At 39.4% G+C, this 15,132-nt stretch overlaps 1 protein-coding gene across 2 annotated transcripts in view; it reads right to left on the bottom strand.

Moving 5' to 3' along the window:
* ANO6 (anoctamin 6) overlaps positions 1-15,132 on the bottom strand; it is a 182,000-nt gene that overhangs the window by 15,340 nt on the left and 151,528 nt on the right. For both annotated transcript variants that reach the window (XM_003793553.3, XM_023515374.1), the window contains 6 exons: positions 14,200-14,342; positions 11,717-11,794; positions 6,351-6,576; positions 5,130-5,299; positions 4,802-4,899; positions 1,555-1,685 (listed from right to left, as the gene is read on the bottom strand). In XM_003793553.3, coding sequence (XP_003793601.1) covers positions 1,555-1,685; positions 4,802-4,899; positions 5,130-5,299; positions 6,351-6,576; positions 11,717-11,794; positions 14,200-14,342 — 846 coding nt within the window. The remainder of the gene's footprint in view (positions 1-1,554; positions 1,686-4,801; positions 4,900-5,129; positions 5,300-6,350; positions 6,577-11,716; positions 11,795-14,199; positions 14,343-15,132) is intronic.

Below are 15,132 nucleotides of genomic sequence, written 5' to 3'. Positions count from 1 at the left end.
GACAGCTGTTACTCTGTCCTTTCTTGGAGGACAGGAAGGAGGAGGCAGAATTATTTAGTTGATAACTATTTTAATGAGCCTATGAAACTCTACAAGTCCTATCAACTTCTCCCCAAAACACGACCACATAGCTTTTCTTTTCGACATTATTTATTTGACTAATCAACCACAGAAAAACAACTTTCTGCTAAGGTTTTTTTGGGGGGGTGGTGGTGCTAAAATAACAAATGATATTCTTTCTGCTCCAGGATGTTACTCCTGTTAATGCTGATAATGGTTCCCATAAGAAATATTTATAATTATGACTCACTTTTGAATAACAGGTAATTATCTTATAGTCCTTTAGAAAACAAACAGAATAAATAAATACAGCTTCTATACTATGTCCTGTAGCTACACCCTTAATAAAACCTAGTCACGAAACATAACAAAAGCAAAAATAAAATTCAGATCAGACTCCAGGCTGCTGCAAAGTATTGTTGACTGAAGAAGCCACCAGATGAACCTTTTACTCACTGAAGGAAACAGATGTGTTTCCATGTATAATCTATATTTTCCAAAGCAATTATTTTATATATAGAATGTGACTTAATAAAAACTAGTCTTCTATTAAAAGACTCTTACAGAGAAATAACAAAGGGGTATCTTTGCAAACCCCTATGCATAAATGCGAGGCCTGTCAACAAAGTGTTGAGCTTCTTGTTCTGTTCTCCTTAGTTTAAAAAAAATTGTAATTCAGTGCAATGGTTAGCTGAAAGGGCATAGATACAAAACATGTAAATTGTTAGCCCTCTATTAGATAAGAAAGTCATGCATAATAGAAAAGATGGTGTTTCCTATGGAAATCGACTTTAAATGGAGAAGCTTCCATTTAAAAGCAAATAAGAGCTCAAAATCAAGTTCAGCTGAAGAGAAACAGAGACCAAGCACATAATACACAAATGGACAAAGACATTTAGGAAGGAGGGGACATGTGCTAAATCTTAATTCTAGACCAGCACAGTAGTTCCAAATTCAAGTCAGTGATTAGCCATGAGGTCACTCAAGGAACCAGGCACAAATCTCTGGCCAAGAGAAACAGATACGCTGTCAAAGGCAGGTTTGCGGTGTGAAGAAGGGGACTCTGTGATCATCCTGTCCCAGGCAGCATGCCCTACCACCTTCCTCAAATGACTTGGTTCAGAAGTGTACTGGCCAGCAGCTGTGCCCGCATGGGCTCTGGCCGAAGCTGAATCACATCTAATAATAGCTGCTGAGTTCATCCTCAGACTGTGTGGTTAGGATGCTTTGAGAATTAATGGTAAAGATGTTTAATACCTCAATGACTATTCCATTTTATTGCCTGGTAATCTTTAACATTGTAAAATATAAATATTGATAAAGACACGCAGTCACCTTATTTGAAAGCCTTACTGTATAATTTTATCTAGTGGAGAAAAACACTTCTTCATTTCAAGACACTAAATATTAATTTGAATCAGTCACAGATGCTTTTGGGATCCAAAACATACTCCCACATATTTTATGTCACTTAAAACTTCACTGAAAACTTACTCATTTCGAGGTATTCATAAAATAGTCCCAGTTTGCCCATAGGCTGCAGATGGTAGTCCTGCTCCCATCGTGGGGTTACTTTTTCTGATCCTGAAACTCTGTGATACCGCCCAATTAGATTCATGATCCAGCTGTCAAAAAGATCAAATTATAAATTTGAATATTATCCAACCAAGGTCATGGAGTATTCTGCTGCTATCTCAAAGCTGAATATATAATTTTCAAAGAAATTAACTTTTTTGTTTTGCATGTGGATTTTTTCTGTCTATCAAAATATTTTGGAAAAAAATAGAGGACTATGTACCTGGGCTTATCAAAATTGCAACAGCTACTATTTTTCCTACTCAACTGTAGTAGGGAATCCTGGGTGGTCAATCTATCTACACTGATCTTGGTCTTTTGGGTTTTCTAATGAACTATGATTCTAGTGCAGGGATCTCAACCTTGACTGCGCATGTGAACCACCTATAGCACTTTTAAAAATTACAGCTACCAGATAACCTTCTTCCCCAGCCAAAGCTAAACACAGAGGTTACAATATAATTTTCTTCACACAAAAACTATAACCTAATTGTTTGTACCCTCACATAAACCTGAAATACAAAGAAAAAAGCAAACAAAAGAATTTCCTTAGAAATTTACCATGTATCTTAGCACAGTCTCATGTTTCACCAAGTCGTTATCATGAGCAAAGCATGGTGGGAAGCGTGTTATACCTCCTTTTTCTCTTGGACTCTTCATTATCATATTTAATCTACTTACAATAAGGCTTTTCTCTCCATTCCTATTTTAGGTATAGGTACAGTTTTAGGTAGTAAGGTAACAAGCATCTTTGATATGCTAGGGTTGTATACAAGAAAAAGGAAACTGGTATCTATACAAAGAGAAGCAGCAGCCCACGTCACTCTGATTCGGCTTACACTTGGCATTCCAGTTTTCAAGCAAGAGATATATAATAATTTCCTAGCCTAAATAGGTATGGCTAGAAAGAAAATATATCTGAAGGCAGAGTTCATGTCATTGTAATTTTTTACAATGAGCTTACCTGAAGTGAAAGTATTAACAGGCTACGAATACCATAATTCATCTTTTATTTTAATATATATGAACAAATTTCATGTCATGTGAATTTCTCAGTATCAGTTTAGGAGATACACCCTGCTCCCTAATTTTTCAAATAGCTTGCTGACAACCAATTAGCTATCAAGACTTAGTGTTAAACAGTTAACCTTCTTGGTTCAGAAAATACTTTTTAGTAACCCAAGAATGTGTCAAGATTTTCTTCTATTTTATATATTTGTTTTCATGGAGAAACAAGCATGGTACTATTTGTGGATGACCTACTTTTTCCTTATCTGGAAAAAATCTGAATATGAACTCAATGAAAAAGTGATTTTCTGCACAGTATGATTAAAAAACATATTTTTACAGCCAAAGCCAGATCCTTTTGGAGAGGGTAGGAGGAGAGAAGGGGAAGAGAGATGGTCATTTCGAGCAGGACCCTAATAGTTCTCAGTGAAGACACAGGATGATGCCGTGGGGCCCAGAGTCAGGTAACTGCTCCACAAAGAGAATGAACAGAAACTTGGTGTTGGAGAGAAAGAAAAGAGGTTTAGGGGAAGGAGGGGAAGGAGGAGAGGGACATTCTATTATACGTGATGGAGAAAGAGAGGCCAAAGAGGCAGGAGGCTGGAGCCTAAGAAGAAAGGCGGTAAGTTAAAAAAACAAAACGGCAAAATCCAGCTGTACAGTGGGCAAAAGGCTTTAAAAAGGTAGATATTTTTGTTTCAAAATAAGAGAAGACAGGAAGAAGGAGACAGAGAAGGGGTGAGGGAGAGGAAGAGATGAACACAGAAGGACCAGACACGAAACTGTGGGCTCTGAGGTGGAGAACAGAGGTCACAGCAGGGAATGGGGATGCTCCCAACAGCCAGAAAAGGCCAGAGAGATTTATTTACCCTTGTTCCTTCAAAAAGAAACAGCCCTGCCAACACGCTGATGTTAGCCTGGTGAAGCTTCTGACCGCCAGGACTGTAAAATGTTACATTTGTATTTTTTTAGCCCATTAATTTTATGGTAAGAAAACTTATACAAATAGAGTCCCTGAAATTCACACAAACTGCAAATGGTGCTGTAATTTTTACTCTGAGAATAGATGGGGCTTATATGAAAATTTAAAATGGCAGTGGGTTCCCAGCTAACACCTAAAGTCCAACTGTATCCTGTTATGCTCCCCATTTTTTAGCAAAGCAACAGTATAAGTCAAAATCTTTGTGGTACTTATTTTTGGCAATTTATGTCTTAAAACATTATGTTTGCTCAATGCTTCAGGATCCCCGGTGGACCTCTCTTCTTGAAAGCACATGGCTTTGGTGTCGTCATAGGATCTTGGATGTGAATCCTACAGTAGCCTCACACTGCCAATGTGAACTGGGTAAGTCATTTAACCTTTTAAAGCCACAGATCTTCATTTGTAAAAGGGGGATCAAAATAAGGATAAGTTAGAAAATCAAGTAAGAGAGATACAGGTAAAGCACTTAATACAGTTATGGCACATACGAAGCATTTAACACATTACCATTATCGACTTTGTTTTCCTATTTTATTTTGTGACACGCCCTGTTCTGTTCCTTGGGCTAGACGTGTCATCATAGTTCACTGCAACCTCACATGTCTGGGCTCAGGCAATCCTCCCGCCTCAGCCTCCTGAGCAGCTGGGACTACAGGTGTGCAACACCACGCCCAGTGACTTCTTCCAAGTTTTGTAGAAACAAGGTCTCAGTATGTTGCTCAGGCTGGTCTCAAAATCCTGGCCTTAGGTGATCCCCCTCCTCAGCCTCTCAAAGTACCAGGACTACAGGTGTGAGCCATTGCACCTGGCCGATGACTGACTGCATAGCAAGCAGGAGGAAGGTGCTGTGAGGAGTTATGGAAATACACAGTTCACAGCGCTAACAAGGGTCATCCCTCAAGGACGCGGATCAGTCAGCCGCCACCAACATCTTCATAAGCATAAAGTACAGAAAGTGGAAAAACGTAAAAAAGGGTTTTAAACAGCATTGTTAAACACTGCACGCATTTCCACTATTAATTATAACATCTTCTCTGGCAATCTTTAAAAACAATCGATTCTAATCCATTTTAGAGGTCGACATGCAGCTCTGGGGACAGGCAGGCAAATGACGTGGACCAGTGGGCTGGTCTGTCCCCGTCCTGCTACTCAAGATTTACACAACTTAGTACTCACGGCAGTAAAACTTCTTGGATGTTATTCCAGATGGCTTTTCCTCCCATGATGATTATCAGCTGCGTCGTCAGTTCAAGAAGACAGCCACCTGGGTCACACTGGAATGTTCAAAAGAAAATCTATTTGAATTTTAAGAGGATCGAACTTGGAAAACAGTCATTACTTTTATTTTTCCAGTATTTGTTATGTGTAGGCTAAAACAACAATAAAAGAACTAAAAGTGAAGAAACTAAAAAGAAAAAAAAATAAAATGAAGAAATTATTTGTTGGACAACTGAGAGCATAAAACAACTTAATTTGGCAAGAGAATACAATTCTGTATTCATACCTCTTCATTTCTGTATTTTCCCAACCAGTAAACTGGGTCTCCTGGATAGCCTACAAACTTGCCCTTGAAGAATGCGATGTAGAAACACGAAGAGTAGTAGTTGACAAACTGGAATAGGAACATCTTCATGGTTAAGCTGTTCTCATAATCAGTCTGGGTCCTTGGAAGTTCTGTAGTTAAAAGAAAGAAAAGTGGGATTTTAAAACTGCGAACAGCTTTGAGACCCTAATCAAAGGCACTGATACATGAGTTAACATGTTTAAAAAAATACAATTCACACTGTTTCCATTTAAGCTGTTTTGAATTCCTTAATATAGCCAGTGTGTTAATTCCAAGTTTACACATTGTTATAAGTTCTTCTTCCACATGAGAATAATAACCCACGTGGCCAAAAAAAAAAAAATTATTCAACTCCTTAAAATTTACAAGTGCAATGCTATCAAATAAGCAAGAACTGTCATAGTGTAACTGACAGAAAATTAACAGAAGATCAGCTTTGAACTGCCTGCTAAATGATATTCTCTTGTCTTCCTGAATTACAATAAGGTAGGACTATTGAAGAAAATAACAAAACAAGGGGCAACCTGCTAGAAGTATTTAGGGGGGACCAAACAGGTCGTCCTCCTCGTTGGGAATCTGAATCAGTCTGTCTTTCCTACAAGGTCCCTGAGCAGACCATTCAGAGAACCATCCAGATGTAGGCAGGGGTGGGAAGCACTTAAACTTTGGCCACCAGGCAGCTGCCTGGGACACGAGCCAGGGAAAAGCAGCATGTAACAAAAGCCAGAGCTGATAGGAATTTTATTAATATGAACAGCACGAGGAAAGACACACAGCAGTGTGACTGCCTGTCCCCGCCACAACGGAGGAGCATATTTGCCACTGGAACCATGACCTTACTCCACTTATCTGCAATAAAGAGACTATTTACTTTCAACAATAGAGAACATGATCTAATGTAATTGAAAATATTATTCAGCACCGATCTGTTTACACAGAGCTTGGACATCATAATGATTGTCTTTGCTTTGTCCCTGTTACGAATGCAAAGCTGTAGATAATTCATTTCCCATACAGCCCAGAGGAAAAAAAAATGTTTACACTTGAATATTTCAAAAAATTGTTACCTGCTGGAATTGAAATGCCTGAAAGGTACAGTCTCTATTTTTGACTGGCTCTAAAAATATATCAGAAATTACCTAAGCTATAGAAGAACCTTACCAAAATTAGTGATCATAATTGCCACTTTTTCATAGATGGTGTTCAGAATCATGATGATAATAAAGCTGATGATGGAAGCAGTGATGGACGTGGCTGTCTGTGGAGTCAGATATTTCTGGATTGGGTCTGTTCCATTAAGGTTCTTGGGAAGTTTTGCAGAAAACACGATGAACACCGAGAGCCTGTAGACAATGATCCCGATAACTGAAGCAATGATCAGAAGGATCTGCAAGCAGAATGAACACAGCAGCATGAGACTCCGCAGTCATCACATCTGCACTGTGACAATTGACCCCATGCTTAAATTAACAGGGTGCGGGTGTGAAGTGAAGTAAACCTCACAGAACTGCCACCTACCAGTAGAAAATCCACGTTACATTTTGAAAAAAGCAAAAAGAATGATGAAAGTCAAAAGACAGTGTATCTACGCATAGAAGATGTTAATAATAAGAGAAACTGTGGCTAGGAGTGACACAGGGACTTTGTACTTTATGTTCAATTTTTTGGGGGGGGAGACAGAGTCTTGTTCTGCTGCCCAGGCTGGAGTACAACGGTGTGATCATACCTCATGGGAGCCTCAAACTCTGGGGCTGAAGTGATCCTTCTGCCTTAGCCACCCAAGTAGCTGGGACTACAAGAAGCACATGTCACCATGCCTGGCTAATTCTTAAAAATGTTTTGGTTTTTTTTTTTTTAGAGATGGGATCTTGCTATGTTGTCCAGGCTGGTCTTGAACTTCTGGCCTCCACTGATCCCTTTGCCTTGGCCTCCGAAGTGCTATGGCTACAGGCGTGTGTCACTGAACCTGGCCTCAATTTTGTTTTTATAATCCTAAAATCACTCTAAACAAGAAAATTCACTGAATGTTTCAGACAGCATAAGGAAAAATTGACCGTGCATATGGAATCAAAGGAAACATCCCATCTACAATTACCAAGTTATTATTTGCTCAGTTATACTCCATTAAGGAAATATGTTTTCTTCCAACAGAGGTGCTATCACCAACTCAAGCATCAGCAGGTGCTAGCTTTTGTCTTAACCACTGACGCAGGGGAGATTCTGGACAGGGCCAGTGAAGCCGACAGGAAGGTGCCGTGGGTTAGCCCTGCGTTGGCACTGCTGGCAGGTGTCTGCTGATGAAAGCTTCACACGCTCTTCACACTCAGATATTACAATCGTAAACTGGCAGGCATTTGCACCAGCACTTCCACAAGAGCCACGTCCCTAGTCTGATGTATTTTTGGCTACACAGTCCCCAGAGTCAGTGGTGGTCTCTGAAGCACATTTGCACATGGTAGGATTTTGTTTTCTCAATAAGCAGATTTTCTCTGACCACTGAACAATGCATGTTAAAAGGTCCTGTGAATTTTTCCTCATTTCCTACACAGTCCTGGACGCTGTTGAGTCAGATCTTTAAGCAGTTTTCCTTGCATGTCCTTTTTGGGGAACCACATACTCCACGTGTCACACTGCTTGTGATGACTGCCAGGACAGAGAAAAAGCTAGAGAGTGGGCAACTGAGGACCAAACAAATCACGCCCTGTTGTTGACAGTAACAGAGAAAGGCTGGTTTTCAACTAAGGTGAGCAGTAATGGGAATGCTTGCAGGACAGTCCTGGGGCTAGACTTCTGATTTGAACCCCAGCTGGCCTCTAGCTGTGGGACCTTACACAAATTAACTCCAGGGGCTTCAGCAGCCTCACTTGCACCTGTCTGGAATAATATAGCACCTAACTCACAGAACTATTGAGGACTCAACGAGTTACATGTAAGAACACGCAGAACACTAAGCCCAGGTGTGTGAACAGCACTATATAAATATTACCTGTGATTATGGTGACCACAGCATTAAAAAGACATTTTTCTTATGTTTTAAGCAATCTGCTTGTAGAGAAGGCATTACATTTTTCCCCATGATCTCCTTTCCTTCACAAAGTTGTAACACTTGTGAAATGAACAAGATTGTTGTGTATGTATATGTAACAATCAGCTAAGGCTGAAAAGATTACAGAAGACATAGTGCGTGTTCCTCTCAGCACAGCCCAGCTAGGCTCTTTAAATATTATGCATACAAAAGATTATCTTTATAATAATTCTTATAACTATTAAGTAAGGGTAATAGTCAACATTCTTTAAATGTTTATGGTTCACCTCTGCACGTGTGTATTTGCTTAATTCTCACGACAGGCTAGTGAGGTAGGCAGTATTATGCCATGTATTATATCTCTTTTACCACGAGGAAACACAGGCTCAAAGAGATTAAGCAATTTGCCTAAGATGAAGCAACTGGTCTGTAAAGAACTGAGATTTCCAAAGACACACTACCCTGTACATGGCACTGCCTCCCAGTGGTTAAGGAAATGAATTTTTAATTCATTCCAGAGCTTTTACAAACTCAGCAAGTTCCCACGCTTCAGAGTACTTGTTACGTTCAATGCTTCTTTATAGGAGCAGGGGAGATTTTCATTCTCTTTTCTCAGGTTTTTTACTGATCTTTTCTGATTCAAACTTTAATACTTTTCTGATAATGACTTCAGAGTATGTTCACTGTGGGAATTTGACAGGACCCCATAGTGGACACTGGTTGCTTTTGCTGGCCTAGATCTGTCCCCATTCTAGAAGAGAACTCAGGTTTTACTCTGGGTGGGAGGAATAAGCCCTCTATTTTCAGCCTTGGGGTTTGGGTGAGATTGCCCCACTGTGGTCTAGAGGTAAATCATTATTGCTTTGAGACACAGGACTATCATATCCCCCACCTCAGCAACGGATTCAGGGATAGACACATAACCTAGTAACAGCCACTGATCTGAGGAGATATCTAGACATTAGTGCCAACAGGAAAGACGCGCTTCCCCTATGAATGTGAAGCCAGTAAAAAAGGTCTCTGTTTGCTTGAATGTGATGTGAGGTCTGGAACACTACAGCCTTTTTGGAATCATTAGGAAGTGCCCACCCACCACATGCCAGGAGGCCCACGGAGGCGGAATGAAGACAGAACAGAACACAGCCCTTAATATTAACTGGGCCGCAGTAGATAGCCTTGACTGAAGCCAGACCTCAGACAAGGAATTTTCAGTTTCAGAAACCAATAAATCCCACTTACCCCATTTTGTTGTTGTTTAAAACAACTGGAGATTAATTTTCTGTTACCTACCAATTGAAAGATTGCTAACTACAAAAATAATGTAAAAATAAAGAAAAATTAAAACATAATTTGCTACTACCTACATGTAGGTATACTTCCTTCAGAACTATATACCTTGTTTGTAGATTTAAAAATACTTTATATATTAATTTATTAATACAATAAGTTAATTTATATATTGATTTTATCCTGCCCTTAAACCTATCATAAACCATAAACATTCCTAGATGCCATGAAATAAAATATTTTCATGTCATACACCATATTCCACTGTATGGATGGTTGTAACTAGGATCTTTTGGTTGAGATATATATTTATGCAGATATAAAGGTGTGTATGTGTAAAATAGCTATTTTAAAGTGCATGTGAACTTTATGGATACCCTGTGTGCATATGTGTGTGTGTATATATATACACACACATATGTAATGTGTGGCAACTGGGAATAAATTTTATTGATCTTTATTTATTGTCCTGTAATATTTGGAGATTGAATTTTTTTTTTTTTCATAGAGACAGAGTCTCACTTTATTGCCCTGGGTAGAGTGCCATGGTGTCACACAGCAACCTCCAACTCCTGGGCTCAGACGCTTTCTTACCTCAGCCATCCTGAGTAGCTGGGACTACAGGTGCCCACCACAACACCTGGCTATTTTTTTGTTGCAGTTTGGCCAGGGCCAGGTTTGAACCCCCTACCCTTGGTATATGGGGCCAGCGCCCTACCCACTGAGCCACAGGCACCGCCCTGGAGATAGAATGTTTCTAAAAGCTAAATTAGTAGATTAAAGAACTGAATATTTTTAAGACTCTTAATCCACACTGCCAAAGTGCTTTCCAGGAAGGCTGGAGCAGTATACCCCAGGCTCGGTGTGGCTGATGGCTGCACTTCATCGTCACAAACACTGACCTTTATCATCTGAGAGATGAAAAACTCTCCTTTCTTACACGTGCATGGGTTTAATTATTATTAAGGTTTGGCATTTTTAAAATACATCTTGGACATTACATTTTTTCTTTTATAAACGCATATTTATGTTCTCTGTTCTCTATTCCAGCTACTGGGATCTTTGGTGTTACCTTGTAGGTGATGTGCATTCTCTCTCTCTATTACATGGACTTGTGTATTAACTCTTTGCCCTGTATGTTAATAAATACTTTTTCTGGCCTGAGTGCAGTGACTCACACCTGTAATCCTAGCACTCCAGGAGGCTGATGTAGGCGGATCCCCAGAGCTCAGGAGTTCTAGACAAGACTGGGCAAGAGGGAGACCCCATCTCTACTAAAAAGAGAAAAACTGGTAGGATCTTATGGTGGGTGCCTGTAGTCCCAGCTACTTCTGAGGCTGAGGTAGGAGGATCACTTAAGCTCAAGGCTTTGAGGTTGCAAAGCCTTATTTACATCTAAAGAACATATATTCAATAATCTTTTTCTAGTTTTTTATGGTTTTACTTTTTTTAAATGTTTCTGAAACTTACTATGTATATTATGTGGTTCCGCGTATGGCTTTAATCTTTATTTTTTCCCTGAACAACTAAACAAGTATTTCATGACCATCTCCTGAATAAGCTCTCCTTGTCCTATGGATTAATGATGCCTCCCTTCTCATGTATTAAACTAGGACGGACATCAGGGCCTACTTCCGAGCTTCATATCCTATTCTCTATGGGTGCTCTTCTTAAGCTAATAAAATTATCACTAGTCTATTACTAATATGAATTAATTAATAACAAACTCAAAATCAATTTAATAAATTCTGGTATTTTGGAAACACTGTCTTTTTATTAAGAATCATGTATTTAAGCCTTCTTTTATGTCTTTCAAAGGATTTTAATGTTTCCTTTGAAGGTTTCTATTATCTTCTTGTTAAGGGTATTCACAGGTGTTTTATTTTGGTTATGACTGTTAGGAAATTTTAGCCTCTCATTTGGTCTCTTTACCAGAAACTGGAAAATCCTGAACCACTGACCTGATTTAAACACATGCAGTGAAAGGAAATGGAAGAACCACTGTGAACAGATAAAGAGATTCTGATCCTTGAGTGCTGCTCCAGGTGGAGGCCAAACAGTTCTCTGGAAACATCTCTCTCCAGGAGACCATACAGTTTCCAGGCTCAGCATTTAATTTCCTCAACATTTAAAGTTAGATATTAAAAATCTTGTTATATAATAAAAAATTATAAAATTATACAATTTTTAAAGTAGAAGACTGTATTGCTCTTACCCAGAAAAAGACAGCACTTGCACAGAGGGTTATCCGTATACATTTTCCACAGGTGGTAAAGGGAATGCGCTCTTCTTCCTGATGAAAAAGAATGTTTAGTTAATCAAGGGATTGCTCTGATGACATTATTTTTCTCCTGATCTGTCAATAAATCTGAGGCTTAATTTAATTGAAAAATGGTTTGCAAGCATAGTCTCCTTATTCATAATTTCACATTTTTTATTCATCATTTCAAGTACAAATATACCTAAACACGTGCAATGTTCATTTTTGTAACAGTTTTGGAAGATGTGTGAGTAATGAGCTGTTTATGTGCCATGATCTGAGCTCAGGAGTTTGGGTGTCTGAAACAGATTTTTTTTTTTTTTTTTGAGACAGAGCCTCAAGCTGTCCTCCTGGGTAGAGTGACGTGGCATCACAGCTCACAGCAACCTCCAACTCCTGGGCTCAAGCGAGTCTCCTGCCTACACCTCCCAAGTAGCTGAGACCACAGGCACCTGCCACAACGCCTGGCGATTTTTTGGTTGCAGCCGTCATTGTTGTTTGGCGGGCCGGGGCTGGATTCGAACCGGCCACCTTAGGTGCATGTGGCTGGCGCCTTAGCCACTTGAGCCACAGGCGCCAAGCCGAGTTTGGGTATCTGGTTAGTGCTGTGCTGTAAAGCTACACTTCTGGGCTTCTCTTAGGTTTCAGAAATGACTGGACAAATAGTTTCACAAATGTCTACAAATACTAGGTATACTATATGTTTTTTGGTTGAGCTTCATATATGAGTTTGGCATACAAAATTTTTAAGAGTTTCCATTTTATAGTTTATTAAGAATATATTTAAATTCTTAAGAGAAGAAACCAATGCTTCTCATGATTTACCTGGATTATAAAAGCAGCTACAGCCTAATAACAGCTGCAAATATTTATGCATTGCTTACTCTGTGTTGGATACCTTTCAAAATAGTTCTATAAGTTAACTCACTTAATCCTTACTACAATCACAGGGAAGCAGCTCTATTATTCCCATTTTAGAGACGAGGAAATTAAGGCACAGAACTTCAATAATTTGTCCAAGATCACCCAATTGGTGAGGTGCTGTGTTCAGACTAGAATTCCATGAGTCTCATTTCTAAGACTTCACACTGAAGACCATGAACCTCTATACATCAATGAAAGACAGACCACAGATAGCAACCAAAGTGAAGTGAAGAAGAAAAGTAAAGAAAAATGAACCTTCACTGGCAATTTTTTAGTAAGCAACTTTCAGAGGAAACTTATTAGTTAGCAATTTTAGATATAAAATCTGCAGGCTTAAATGACCCGACTGTCTTTTCTTCGGTATTTTTCCTGTGTTGCTGATAATATCAGCTTTTAGTTTTTTTAGTGCTCAAAAGACTTTATAAACATTTACTTTTGTTTAAATTTCAGTGTCCATTTCTGAATATATAACCTTTTAACAGCATATGCTTTGACCCTGTCTCCTCTAATAAACAGCGGCAACTATTCATAATGGGCATCACTGGGAGCTTGTTACATCGCAAGAGACAAATGTCACTTTCTCCTGATTAGTGAACCTCACTTCTTTCCATTTTTAAAAGGAGGAGGTGGAACTGCTCCCTCCAGTCCCATTTCGTGCCAACACTGTGTAAATCTGTGATTCAATTTATAAAATCTATACTTGGGGACATTTTCAGATGCTCTTGGTAAAAGCATTTTCTTTCTAAGAGCTGTTCATACTTAGAAACTACTGTTCTTATTCTGATGACTACAAGTACAATCAGCTCTAAATTTTCTGTGTTGATGGAAAGAAGCTGTAACGCCAATGTTTCAAAAATCATCTTTCAAGGGCTCTGGAATATTTATAGAGATACATAGTTTAATACTTTATTTTTGCAGCAGTAGTGGCAGCAGCAAATCTAGTTTTCCAATGACATAAAATACCCAGCACAGTGCCTGAACACAGTAGGACTTCAGTAAATAAGAGTCCCTTCCTCATCTGTCCTTTTTTTCACATCAGGGTAAGAGACACATTTTTTTGTGCACATCCCAACCAGAAGGTGGAGCCGTGACCGAGACTTAGTGCCAGACCCAGGGGCAGCTAGTCTAGGATGTAACAAGGAAGGAGCATGTGAAAAACTGAGAATCAACTATAAACACCAATCAATGCATCTCTCCTTCTACAGCTATATCATTTTCTAATTTGTTTTTCCGAGTTTTAGTATTACTATGAAGGAAGGGACCACCTTGATCTCCTAAGTCCACTCTTCCAAGCAGTGCTTTTTCACCTTGGCCATACACTACAATACCCAGAGGAGCTTACAAAATTCCTGTGCTCAGAACGCACCCCAGGCTACCATGTACCATCAGAGAATGCACTCATGGGACCCAGGCATCAATATCTTTTACGTTCCCCGGGTGATTCCAATGTACAGCGAAAGAGAAGGAGGCCTGCAGGAAAGAGACCGACTGACATCTCCGGGCATCTCCTCTACCTGCGTAATCTCATTTATCACCACGTGAGTACACCGTGCTTCATATTCCGGCCGGGCTTGTTCTTCCTGCTGTAACTCAACAGTGTCCCATTCATACTCAAGTTCTGCCTGGCGCCGTTTCCAAAACTCCAAAAACAAGGTAACTAACAAAGAGAGAGACACAACAGCGTTGGTTATGTGGGTCTTCGATGTCAACTGAGGTTGCAGAGGTCGGTGCCAAGTAACAAATTACCCATAATGTTCTCATATATGGTAAATAAAATCAAGTTATAGCTGACAATATTTAAAAGAGAAAAACGGTTTTCAAAGAAAACTCTGATAATTTAAACGACTTATGAAACAAACGATAGCTCATGGGAAAGGCAATAGCGGGCCAGTGGGAGGCATGTATGTCTGATGCTGAAGCGTCTGCTCCAGCACTTTACAGCCAGCTGAAAACACAAGTGTCATAATTCCAAAGTGGCTCACAGTCCCTCCTTCTGTCTGCTCTCCCCTGCACCCCCCTTCCCCTCACTCCTTCCCTCCTGCCTTTCCTTCCTCAGGGCCTGGGTATGGAGAGAACACACTTTAGAACTCCTCAAATTAATGAATATTCTTTCATACAGAAAAATATATTTCTCTTGTGTAAACTATAAATGCAATAATTTTTGGAATCATTATTTTTTAGAATGTATAACTTCAAATACTAAACAAAAACAATGTTAATTGGAAAGTGCAGTTTGAGGGTAAATTCCTCTAGAGCCTTCTTCCAATCAAACTGTTACCCCTAAACCCTTCTTACATGGAAATTCTGGATCACGACTGTTCTATCTACAAATACTTTTTGATTGTTTAGTATTTGCTGACAGTAAAGAGAAACAAGACACAGTCCCTGCTTCCAGGAGCTCCCAAATACGTGGGAATCACACTGTACCTACTAGGATAATAAGCACG

This window comes from Otolemur garnettii, unplaced genomic scaffold, assembly GCF_000181295.1.
Source record: "Otolemur garnettii isolate 467f Iridium unplaced genomic scaffold, OtoGar3 scaffold00070, whole genome shotgun sequence".
Taxonomy (NCBI): domain Eukaryota; kingdom Metazoa; phylum Chordata; class Mammalia; order Primates; family Galagidae; genus Otolemur; species Otolemur garnettii.
The sequence above is the reverse complement of the archived record's forward strand: the minus strand, read 5'-3'. Positions and strand labels throughout refer to the sequence as shown.